The sequence below is a fragment of the Tinamus guttatus genome, unplaced genomic scaffold (genome assembly GCF_059628265.1).
Source record: "Tinamus guttatus ecotype Peru unplaced genomic scaffold, ASM5962826v1 Tinamus_guttatus_pri_ptg000575l, whole genome shotgun sequence".
NCBI lineage: Eukaryota > Metazoa > Chordata > Aves > Tinamiformes > Tinamidae > Tinamus > Tinamus guttatus.
In genome coordinates, this window is record NW_028289109.1 from 11,755 (window position 1) to 24,227 (window position 12,473).

General features: G+C 60.7%; 1 protein-coding gene across 2 annotated transcripts; it reads right to left on the bottom strand.

Moving 5' to 3' along the window:
* Window positions 1-906: 906 nt before the first annotated feature.
* On the bottom strand, window positions 907-11,032 carry LOC148592515 (tubulin beta chain). Of its 2 annotated transcripts, XM_088534581.1 has the most exons (4): window positions 10,976-11,032; window positions 7,070-7,178; window positions 5,677-5,787; window positions 907-1,966 (listed from the first exon to the last, which is right to left on the bottom strand). In XM_088534581.1, exons 1-4 carry the CDS (start codon window positions 11,030-11,032, stop codon window positions 909-911), a joined length of 1,335 nt encoding a protein of 444 aa, XP_088390707.1. In that variant the 3' UTR covers window positions 907-908. The 2 variants fall into 2 exon arrangements, with proteins under 2 accessions (XP_088390707.1, XP_088390708.1); XM_088534582.1 differs by lacking the exons at window positions 7,070-7,178; window positions 10,976-11,032 and adding an exon at window positions 6,746-6,802.
* Between the last annotated feature and the right edge of the window lie 1,441 nt (window positions 11,033-12,473).

Genomic DNA, 12,473 nt, shown 5'->3' on the forward strand with positions numbered 1-12,473 from the left:
GGGGTCCCTGGTAATGATGATGATGACATGGGGTCTCCAGTGACGATGATGATGGACGAGGGCTCTTGGTTGACACCGAGGAAGGACATGGGGTCTCTGGTGACGACGATGTTGATGGACGAGGGTTCCCGGTGACCATGGTCAAGGGCTCTCCATGGACGAAGAGGAAGGACAAGGGCTCTCCCATCATGATGATGACGACTCAGGGGTTTCTGGTGACGATGACGATGGTCAAGGGCTGTCCATGGACATTGAGGAAGGACATGGGCTCTCCCATGATGATGGCCAAGGGTTTCCGGCGACGAAGACAACGGTCAAGGACTCTCCATGGATGAAGAGGAAGGACAAGGGCTCTCCCATGATGATGGCCAAGGGTTTTCTGGTGATGATGATGATGGTCAAGGGCTCTCCATGGACATAGAGTAAGGACGATGGCCAAGGGTTTTCTGGTGACGAAGACGATGGTCAAGGGATCTCCATGGACGAAGAGGAAGGACAAGGGCTCTCCCATGATGATGGCCAAGGGTTTTCTGGTGACGATGATGACGGTCAAGGGCTCTCCATGGACATTGAGGAAGGACAAGGGCTCTCCCATGATGACGACTCAAGGGTTTTCCGGTGATGATGATGACGGTCAAGGGCTCTCCCATGATGACGATGACTCAAGGGTTTTCCGGTGACGACGATGATGGTCGAGGGTCCTCCATGGACATTGAGGAAGGTCAGGGGCTCTCCATGATGACGATGACTCAAGGGTTTTCCGGTGACGATGATGATGGTCGAGGGTCCTCCATGGACATTGAGGAAGGTCAAGGGCTCTCCCATGATGATGGCCAAGGGTTTTCCGGTGCCGAAGACGACACTTGAGGGCTCCCCGCGGCCGAGGACCCCCCGGGGCCACCTCAACCTCAGGCCTCCTCTTCGGCCTCCTCGCCGAAGTCCTCCTCCTCCTCGGCCGTGGCGTCCTGGTACTGCTGGTACTCGGAGACCAGGTCGTTCATGTTGCTCTCGGCCTCGGTGAACTCCATCTCGTCCATGCCCTCGCCCGTGTACCAATGGAGGAAGGCCTTGCGGCGGAACATGGCCGTGAACTGCTCCGAGATCCTCTTGAAGAGCTCCTGGATGGCCGTGCTGTTGCCGATGAAGGTGACGGCCATCTTGAGGCCGCGCGGCGGGATGTCGCACACGGCCGTCTTCACGTTGTTGGGGATCCACTCCACGAAGTAGGAGCTGTTCTTGTTCTGCACGTTGAGCATCTGCTCGTCCACCTCCTTCATGGACATGCGGCCCCGGAAGACGGCGGCCACCGTGAGGTAGCGCCCGTGGCGCGGGTCGCACGCCGCCATCATGTTCTTGGCGTCGAAGACCTGCTGGGTCAGCTCGGGGACGGTCAACGCGCGGTACTGCTGGCTCCCGCGCGACGTCAACGGCGCGAAGCCCGGCATGAAGAAGTGGAGCCGCGGGAAGGGGACCATGTTGACCGCCAGCTTGCGCAGGTCGGCGTTGAGCTGGCCCGGGAAGCGCAGGCAGGTGGTGACGCCGCTCATGGTGGCCGACACCAAGTGGTTGAGGTCGCCGTAGGTCGGCGTGGTCAACTTGAGCGTGCGGAAGCAGATGTCGTAGAGGGCCTCGTTGTCGATGCAGTAGGTCTCGTCCGTGTTCTCCACCAGCTGGTGCACGGAGAGCGTCGCGTTGTAGGGCTCCACCACCGTGTCCGACACCTTCGGGGACGGCACCACGCTGAAGGTGTTCATGATCCGGTCGGGATATTCCTCGCGGATCTTGGAGATGAGCAGGGTGCCCATGCCGGAACCGGTGCCACCACCGAGGGAATGGGTCAGTTGGAAGCCCTGGAGACAGTCGCAGCTCTCGGCCTCCTTGCGGACCACGTCCAGCACCGAGTCCACCAGCTCGGCGCCCTCCGTGTAGTGGCCCTTGGCCCAGTTGTTGCCGGCGCCGCTTTGGCCTGCGCAAGGGGATGGGGACACGGTGAGGACATCTGGGGGTCTTGGGTCTCCTCAAGGTTGAGGTTCCTCCATGGGGGAACTTGGTCGTTCTCGGGTGTCCTGGAGACACCCCGTGGACCTTGGGGACCTTCATTCCACCCTTAGGGACACCTTGAGGGGACACTGGGGACCTCAGGAGGCTCTTGGGTCCCTTGGGTTCAAGCTCTTGGGTTGGGGGTCTTGGGTCTCCTCAAGGTTGAGGATCCTCCATGGGGGAACTTGGTCATTCTTGGGTGTCCTAGAGACTTGGGGACCTTCATTCCACCCTTAGGGACAACTTGACAGGACATTGGGGACCTCAGCAGGGTTCCTGGGTCCCCTTGGGTCTCCTCAAGGTTGAGGTTCCTCCATGGGGGAATTTGGTCGTTCTTGGGTGTCCTAGAGACTTGGGGACCTTCATTCCACCCTTAGGGACACCTTGAGGGGACACTAGGGATCTCAGGAGGCTCTTGGGTTGGGGGTCTTGGGTCTCCTCAAGGTTGAGGTTTCTCCATGGGGAAATTGGTCATTCTTGGGTGTCTTGGAGACACCCTGGGGACCTTCATGTCCTCTTTGGGACCTTCATTCCACCCTTAGGGACACCTTGATGGAACAATGGGGACCTCAGAAGGGCTCTTGGGTCCCTTGGGTTCAGGTTCTTGGACAGGGGGTCTTGGGTCTTCTCAAGGTTGAGGATCCTCCATGGGGGAACTTGGTCCTTCTTGGGTGTCTTGGAGACACCCTGGGGACCTTGGGGACCTTCATTCCACCCTTAGGGACACCTTGAGGGGACCATGGGGACACTAGGGATCTCAGGAGGCTCTTGGGTCCCTTGGGTTCAGGCTCTTGGGTTGGGGGTCTTGGGTCTCCTCAAGGTTGAGGTTCCTCCATGGGGGAACTTGGTCATTCTTGGGTGTCCTAGAGACTTGGGGACCTTCATTCCTCCTTTAGGGACAACTTGACAGGACATTGGGGACCTCAGCAGGGCTCCTGGGTCCCCTTGGGTCTCCTCAAGGTTGAGGTTCCTCCATGGGGGAACTTGGTCCTTCTTGGGTGTCCTAGAGACTTGGGGACCTTCATTCCACCCTTAGGGACACCTTGAGGAGACACTGGGGACCTCAGGAGGCTCTTGGGTCTCTTGGGTTGGGGGTCTTCGGTCTCCTCAAGGTTTGAGGTTCCTCCATGGGGGAACTTGGTCCTTCTTGGGTGTCTTGGAGACACCCCGTGGACCTTGGGGACCTTCACAGCCTCCTTGGGACCTTCATTCCACCCTTAGGGACACATTGAGGGGACCATGGGGACATTGGGCGGGCTCTTGGGTCCGGGGTCTTGGGTCTCCTCAAGGTTGAGGGATCTCCATGGGGGAACTTGGTCGTTCTTGGAGACACCCTGGGGACCTTCATGTCCTCTTTGGGACCTTCATTCTACCCTTAGGGACACCTTGAGGGAACAATGGGGACCTCAGAAGGGCTCTTGGGTTCAGGCTCTTGGGTTGGGGGTCTTGGGTCTTCTCAAGGGTTGAGGGTTCTCCATGGGGGAACTTAGTCATTCTTGGGTGTCCTAGAGACTTGGGGACCTTCATTCCACCCTTAGGGACACCTTGAGGGGACACTAGGGATCTCAGGAGGCTCTTGGGTCCCTTGGGTTCAGGCTCTTGGGTTGGGGGTCTTGGGTCTCCTCAAGGTTGAGGTTCCTCCATGGGGGAACTTGGTCATTCTTGGGTGTCCTAGAGACTTGGGGACCTTCATTCCACCCTTAGGGACACCTTGAGGGGACACTGGGGACATTGGGAGGGCTCTTGCGTTGGGGGTCTTGGGTCTCCTCCAGGGTTGAAGATTGGGGACCTCAGCAGGGCTCCCGGGTCCCCTTGGGTCTCCTCAAGGTTGAGGTTCCTCCATGGGGGAACTTGGTCCTTCTTGGGTGTCCTAGAGACTTGGGGACCTTCATTCCACCCTTAGGGACACCTTGAGGGGACCATGGGGACATTGGGGACCTCAACAGGGCTCCTGGGTCCCCTTGGGTCTCTTGGGTTGGGGGTTTTGGGTCTCCTCAAGGTTTGAGGTTCCTCCATGAGGGAACTTGGTCCTTCTTGGGTGTCTTGGAGACACCCCGTGGACCTTGGGGACCTTCATTCCACCCTTAGGGACACCTTGAGGGGACACTGGGGACCTCAGGAGGCTCTTGGGTTGGGACTCTTGGATCTCCTCAAGGTTGAGGTTCCTCCATGGAGGAATTTGGTCATTCTTGGGTGTCCTAGAGACTCGGGGACCTTCATTCCACCCTTAGGGACACCTTGAGGGGACCATGGGGACATTGGAGACCTTGGGAGGGCTCTTGGGTTGGGGGTCTTGGGTCTCCTCAAGGTTGAGGTTCCTCCATGGGGGAACTTGGTGTCCTAGAGACTTGGGGACCTTCATTCCACCCTTAGGAACAACTTGACAGGACATTGGGGACCTCAGGAGGCTCTTGGGTCTCTTGGGTTGGGGGTCTTGGGTCTCCTCAAGGTTGAGGTTCCTCCATGGGGGAACTTGGTCATTCTTGGGTGTCTTGGAGACACCCCGTGGACCTTGGGGTCCTTCATGTCCTCTTTGGGACCTTCATTCTAACCTTAGGGACACCTTGAGGGGACCATGGGGACACTGGGGACCTCAGGAGGCTCTTGGCTTTGGGGTTTTGGATCTCCTCAAGGTTGAGGTTTCTCCATGAGGGAACTTGGTCCTTCTTGGGTGTCTTGGAGACACCCTGTGGACCTTGGGGACCTTCATTCCACCCTTAGGGACACCTTGAGGGGACCATGGGGACCTCAGGAGGCTCTTGGGTCTCTTGTGTTCAGGCTCTTGGGTTGGGGGTCTTGGGTCTCCTCAAGGTTGAGGTTCCTCCATGGGGGAACTTGGGTCGTTCTTGGGTGTCTCCAAGACCTGGGGACCTTGGACCTTCATGTCCTCTTTGGGACCTTCATTCCACCCTTAGTGACACCTTGGGGACATTGGGGACATCTTGGGGACACCTCAGGCTCAACCACAAGGTCAACGTAGGGATGGGGGCCACCATGAAAGCCACCATAGGCGCCACCATGGGGCCATACACAGGCAAGGGACAACATGGCGGGGATGGCAGCAGGTTGGGGACACCTTGGGGACACTGGGGACACTCTGGGGACATTGGGGACACCTTGGGGACACCTCAGACTCAACCACAAGGTTAACGTAGGGATGGGGGCCACCATGAGGGCCACCATAGGCGCCATCATGGGGCCATACACAGGCAAGGGACAACATGGCGGGGACGGCAGCAGGTTGGGAACACCTTGGGGACACTCTGGGGACATTGGGGACACCTTGGGGACACCTCAGGCTCAACCACAAGGTCAACGTAGGGATGGGGGCCACCATGAGGGCCACCATAGGCGCCATCATGGGGCCATACACAGGCAAGGGACAACATGGCGGGGATGGCAGTAGGTTGGTGACACCTTGGGGACACCCTGGGGACATTGGGGACACCTTGGGGACACCTCAAACTCAACCACAAAGTCAACGTAGAGATGGGGACCACCACAAGGGCCACCATAGGTGCCACCATGAGGCCATATATGGACATGGGGCAACGTGCCGGGGATGGCAGCAGCTTGGGGACACTGGGGCCACCCTGGGGACACTGGGGACACCTTGGGGACATCGGGGACACTCACCGAAGACGAAGTTGTCCGGCCGGAAGATCTGGCCGAAGGGCCCCGACCTCACCGAGTCCATGGTGCCCGGCTCCAGGTCCACCAAGATGGCGCGCGGGACGTACTTGCCCCCTTGGGGACAATGACGTGTCACCGAGGGGACAACGTGTCACCGAGGGGGGCGGGGGACACCCGCCGCGGGTCCCGTCACCCCCCTGGAGCAGGTGGCCACGGGGCCACCAAGGAGGGCACCAACGCGGGAGGGCTTGGGGACATTGGGGATGGGGTTGGGGACATTGGGGATGCAGTTGGGGACAGGGGGGACAGGGTTGGGGACGTCAGGGGACATCAGGGACGCGGTTGGGGACACGGGGGACGGGGTTGAGGACGTCGGGGACGCGTTTGGGGACATGGGACGCGGTTGGGGACGCGGTTGGGGACACGGGACGGGGTTGAGGACGTTGGGGACAGGGTTGGGGACACAGAACATGGGTGGGGACACGGGGGACGCGGTTGGGGACGTCGGGGGACGCGGTTGGTGACAGGGTTGGGGACACGGGACACGGTTGGGGACATCGGGGACGCGCTTGGGGACACGGGATGGGGTTGGGGACATCGGGGACGTCAGGGATGGGGTTGGGGACACTGGGGACGGCGTTGGGGACACAGGGGACGGGGTTGGGGACATGAGGGGACATCAGGGACGCGGTTGGGGACACGGGGGATGCAGTTGGGGACATGGGACGCGGTCGGGGACGTCAGGGATGGGGTTGGGGACATTTGGGATGCAGTTGGGGACACCGGGGACGTGGTTGGGGACACGGGGGATGGGGTTGGGGACGCGGCTGGGGACACGGGACAGGCTTGAGGACGTTGGGGACAGGGTTGGAGACACGGGACACGGTTGGGGACACAGGGGACACGGCTGGGGACGTCAAGAATGGGGTTGGGGACACGGCTGGGGACACGGGGACGCGGGGAATCAGGTTGGGGACACCGGGGGCGGCGTTGGGGACATTTGGGATGCGGCTGGGGACACGGGACGGGGTTGGGGACACTGGGGACAGGGTTGGGGACACCGGGGACGCACCGGTGGCCTCGTTGTAGTAGACGCTGATGCGGTCCAGCTGCAGGTCGCTGTCCCCATGGTAGGGGACACGGGGTTGGGGACACGGGGACGGGGTTGGGGACGCGGTTGGGGACATTGGGGACACATTTGAGGACACATTTGGGGACATACCGGTGGCCTCGTTGTAGTAGACGCTGATGCGGTCCAGCTGCAGGTCGCTGTCCCCATGGTAGGGGATACGGGGTTGGGGACACGGGACGGGTTTGGGGACGCGGCTGGGGACACGGGACGCAGTTGGGGACATTGGGGACGTTGGGGACACATTTGGGGACATTGGGGACATACCGGTGGCCTCGTTGTAGTAGACGCTGATGCGGTCCAGCTGCAGGTCGCTGTCCCCATGGTAGGTCCCCGTGGGGTCGATGCCGTGTTCGTCACTGATCACCTCCCAGAACTGTGGGGACATGGGGACAATGGGGACAACGGGGACAATGTGAGCGCCCGGACACCGGGGACCCTTGGGGACCCTCCCCTCCTTGGGGACATCTGGGTCCTGTCCCCTCCTTGGGGACATCCTGGACACCAGGGCCCCTTAGGGACACCCAGGGCCCTTGGGGACATCCAGGTCCTGTCCCCTCCTTGGGGACATCCTGGACACCGGGGCCCATTGGGGACATCTGGGTCCTGTCCCCACCTTGGGGACACCAGGGCCCCTTGGGGACATCCAGGTCCTGTTTCCTCCTTGGGGACATCCTGGACACCAGGGCCCATTGGGGACATCCGTGTCCCTTGGGGACATCTGGGTCCTATCTCCTATTTGGGGACACCCAAGCTCCTTGGGGACACCTGGGTCCTGTCCCCACCTTGGGGACATCCTGGACTCCAGGGCCCCTTAGGGACATCCAGGTCCTGTCCCCTATTTGGGGACACCTAGCACCCTGTCCCCTATTTGGGGACATCCTGGACACCAGGGTCTATTGGGGACTGTCCCCTCCTTGGGGACATCCTGGACACCAGGACCCCTTGGGGACACCCCAGACACCAGGGTCCATTGGGGACATCCATGTCCCTTGGGGACATCTGGGTCCTGTCCCCTCTTTGGGGACATCCTGGAGACCAGAGCCCACTGGGGACATCCATGTCCCTTGGGGACACCCCGGTCCTGTCCCCTCCTTGGGGACATCCCGGACACCAGGGCCCCTTAGGGACATCCATGTCCCTTGGGGACACCTGGGTCCTGTCCCCACCTTGGGGACACCAGGGGCCCCTTGGGGACACCTGGGTCCTGTCCCCACCTTGGGGACATCTTGGACACCAGGGCCCATTGGGGACTGTCCCCTCCTTGGGGACATCCCGGACACCAGGGCCCATTGGGGACATCCATGTCCCTTGGGGACATCCAGGTCCTGTCCCCTATTTGGGGACACCCCAGACACCAGGGACCCTTGGGGACACCCTGGTCCTGTCCCCTCCTTGGGGACATCCCGGACACCAGAGCCCCTTGGGGACATCTGGGTCCTGTCCCCACCTTGGGGACATCCTGGACACCAGGGCCCATTGGGGACATCCGTGTCCCTTGGGGACACCTGGGTCCTATCTCCTATTTGGGGACACCCAAGCTCCTTGGGGACACCAGAGCCCCTTGGGGACACCTGGGTCCTGTCCCCACCTTGGGGACATCCTGGACACCAGGGCCCCTTAGGGACACCCAGGGCCCTTGGGGACATCCAGGTTCTGTCCCCTCCTTGGGGACACCCAGGACCCCTTGGGGACATCCAGGTCCTGTCCCCTCCTTGGGGACATCCTGGACACCGGGGCCCATTGGGGACACCTGGGTCCCATCTCCTATATGGGGACACCAGGGCCCCTTGGGGACATCCAGGTCCTGTCCCCTCCTTGGGGACATCTTGGACACCCAGGGCCCCTTGGGGACATCTGGGTCCTTGTCCCCTATTTGGGGCCACCTGGTCTTAGGGAGGGGGCGGAGCCTGAGCAGGGGGCGGAGCCACCGCCAGGGCCGGGCCTATCACAGAGAAGGGGCGGAGCCACCCAGGGGAGGACACGAAACGTCACAGGGGGCGGGGCAACCTGGAAGGGGCGGGGCCTGTGTGCAAAGGGGGTGTGGCCTAAAGGGGCGGGGCCTCCGCACCGCGGAAAAAAAAAGGAGAAAAAAAGAAAAATAAAATAAAATAAAAAGAAACTGCCGGGCGGGAAGCGGAAACAGGCGAAAATTCAAAAAAAAGGGCCCGAAAGCACCAAATCTGGGTGGTTTTCACCCAAAAAAACCCCTTGTACTTAAAATTACATCTTTTGAGTGTTTAAATTTGATTTTTTTTCTGCTTTTTGTCCAATTTCCCTCTTTATTTTGCTGAATTTGGGAGGGGGGGACAAATAGGGGGGTTGGGGGGACCCCGTGTCCCCCCCCCCCCAAAGTCACCTTGGGGGGGGGACACGCCCTTAAATGGGCCAAAAAACCCAATTTTGGGACGGGAGAGAAAAGAGCTCAAAACCTGTTTTGGGGCAGAAAACCCTGGTTTTTCATGTGCAAATTTGTTGGTTTTGGTGCAAAAAAACCCCACCTTTTTTGGGGCAAAACCGCCCCGTTTGGTGGCTGGAAAATTAAAGCTTTTGTCAGCAAAAAAAAAGCCATTTTGCAGGGGGGAAAATCCCTTTTTGGGGCCAAAAAAAGGCGTTTTGGAAAAAAAAATGAGAGAAAAGACTCCACTTTGTGGCTGAGAAACCCATTCTGGGGAGAAAAAGGTGCTTTTTGGGGACTAAAAAAAACTTAGTTTAAGCATCAAAAAAAAAAAGATTTTGGTGCAGGCAAATCTGTTGGAGCACCAAAAAATGCGGTTTTGAGACCAAAATTGTGTTTTTGGAGACAAAAAAGAGCATTTTGCAAGAGAAAATTGGATTTATTGTCCAAAATCTTTCATTTTGGGGATAAAACTGCAATTCAGGGCAGAAAAAACGGATTTTTCTCATTTTGGGGTGGAAAAACGCCCCTAAGGGCAAAAAGTTGCTGTTCTGGGGCTAAAAACCACGATTTAGAGGCCAATTAAAAAAAAGGCAAAAAGTATATAAAAACAAAAAAAAACGCTTCATTTTTGGGTAGAAAATCCTCACTTACGTGGGGGAAAAAAAGGGGAAAAAAAGGAAAAAAACACATGAAGGATCTGGAAAAAAAATATGCAATTACTTTAGGAATAAAAGATGCCTTTTTAGGAGTAAAAATCTTTATTTTGGCGGAAAAATCCCCTTTTTTGGGTTGAAAAACCCGCCCTTTGGGAGCACAAAGGTCCGGGCCGGCAGCCTCCATTTTGGGGCGGAAACGCCTCCATTTTGGGGGCTGCAAACCCCCGTTTTAATGCCAAAATAGGCGGAAAAAATCCATTTTGAGGCGAAAAAAATGATGATTTTGGGGAAAAAGCTGCACTCGGAACCCCCAGGGCCCTTTTTGGGGCAAAAAAGCGCCGTTTTGGGGCGGATGGGGGCATGGGCGGGGAACAAAGCTCCATTCTGGGGCGGAAAACCTCCATTTTGGGGCTGGAAACCCCGTGCGGGCGGCGCCGATTTGGAGCGAAAAACCCCGTTTCCGTGGCCTTTTTGGGGCCAAAACCCGCCTTTTCGGGGACTGCCCAATCCGCAACGAACCCCCCCATTTCGGTGCCCAAAAATGCTCATTTTTTACCGGGAACGAGGCGGGAAAACGCCCCTTTTTGGGGCACAAACGCCCCGTTTCGGGGCCGCCCGCCCCGAGCCGAACAGCCTCCATTTTGCGCCCCGCAGCCTCCATTTTGGGGCGAAAAACCTCCATTTTGGGGCCCACGCGCCTGCGTTGTGAGGCAAAAAACCTCCATTTTGAAGGGAAAAAAAAAACCTCCACCGTGTGGCCAAAAACCTTTATTTTGCAGCGAAAAAAACGTTATTTTTTTAAGTAAAAAACTTTATTTTGGGGAGAAAAACCCGCATTTAGATGCGAAAAACCTCCATTTTGCGGCGCAAAAACGGGGGTTTATTTAAGACAAGGAAAAAAAATATGCGTTTTCTCACGGCGCCCCCTTCACATCGGGGGGGATTTTGGGGTAAAAACGGCCCAAATTGGGGCTGGCCGAGGCCCCTCCCCCCTCCTTTGTCTCCCGCCGCCGCCGCGGGGGGGGGGGGGGGGGGGAGCGGCGCGCGGGGGGGAGGGGGGAGCTCTTAAAAGGGGCTTGGCCGATGCGGGCCCCCCCCCCCCCGGTCCGGGCTCACCTTGGCCCCGATCTGGTTGCCGCATTGGCCGGCCTGGATGTGGACGATCTCCCTCATGGCTCCCGGTGTCGCTGCGCGGGCTCTCGGCCACCCCCCCGGTTTCGGTAACGGCGGCGACGCGGCCCCTTTAAGACGCGGCGGCGGCGGCGGGCGGTCAATGCGGCGCCCGCCGCCCGCGCGGCGCCTTTTGTAGCCGCGCTCGTTGGGGCGGGGCCTCCCGGCGCCGCGCGCTCATTGGCCGCCGCCGCGGGGAGCCGCGCGCTCATTGGCCGCCGCCGCGGGGAGACCCCGCCCCCTCCCCGCGCCGCCTCCCATTGGGCCGCGCCGCGCGGGGCATCACGGGAGTCGTAGTCCGCGCCGGGGAGGAGGCGGAACAATGGCGGCCCGGACGCCCGGGCCCCTCGAGGCGCTTCCGGTCCCGCCGGATGGGCCCGGGCGTCCGGGGCGGCGCCGGTTGCTCCCCGCCCCCCCCGGGGCTCATTAGCACCGGGTCTAATTAACGCGCGGTGTTAATTAGCGCCCGCCGCCATGTTTCGGAGGACCGCGCGGGCGGGACTGGGCCGCTCTGGCGCCTCCTCTCTATGGTCCCTCCTCCACGGGCGGCCGCGCGGGGCGGGGCCGCTCCGCCCGGCGCGCTCTATGGTCGCCCGCGTGACGGGCGGGCGCGGCAGCCAATGGGCGCGCGGCGCGGGGCGGCGCGGGCCAATGGGAGCCCGCGGGGGGCGGGGCGTGCGGCGGCGCGCGCGGCGCGGGGCGCGCGCGGCGCTTAAAGGGGCCGGGGAAGTTTGGGTCAATTTGGGGGGGAATTTGGGTCAATTTGGGGGGAATTTGGGTCAATTTGGGGGATTTCGGGGGTTTCCCCCCTCTCTTTAGTCCTGTGGCCCCCCCGCGTCATGGAGCGGCGCCTGCGCGGCCTCAGCTCCCCCCGGCCAGGTAGGCCCGGACGCCGGGGCCCCTTTTAAGGGGGGCGGGGGGGTGTCACCCGAACGCCGGGGCCCCTTTTAAGGGGGGGGGGGTCACCCGGACGCCTGGGCCCCTTTTAAGGGGGGACCCGGACGCCTGGGCCCCTTTTAAGGGGGAGAGGGGGGGGGGACCCGGACGCCTGGGCCCCTTTTAAGGGGGGCGGGGGGGGGGGGTCACCCGGACGCCTGGGCCCCTTTTAAGGGGGGACCCGGACGCCTGGGCCCCTTTTAAAGGGGGGGGACCCGGACGCCTGGGCCCCTTTTAAGGGGGGGGGTCACCCGGACGCCTGGGCCCCTCTTTGGGGGGGGACCCGGACGCCTGGGCCCCTTTTAAGGGGGGCGGGGGGGGGGTCACCCGGACGCCTGGGCCCCTTTTAAGGGGGGTCACCCGGACGCCTGGGCCCCTTTTAAGGGGGGCGGGGGGGTCACCCGGACGCCGGGGCCCCTTTTAAGGGGGGCGGGGGGGTCACCCGGACGCCTGGGCCCATTTTAAGGGGGGGACCCGGACGCCGGGGCCCCTTTTAAGGGGGGCGGGG

Bases quoted from the DNA above. Each gene is read 5' to 3' on its own strand.
- LOC148592515 (XM_088534581.1), bottom strand. From the start codon at position 11,032: ATGAGGGAGATCGTCCACATCCAGGCCGGCCAATGCGGCAACCAGATC. The intron at 7,179-10,975 runs GTGAGCCCGGAC...ATGTCCCCACAG, and splicing joins GCAACCAGATCGGGGCCAAG to TTCTGGGAGGTGATCAGTGA. The intron at 5,788-7,069 runs GTATGTCCCCAA...ATTGTCCCCAAG, and splicing joins CTACTACAACGAGGCCACCG to GGGGCAAGTACGTCCCGCGC.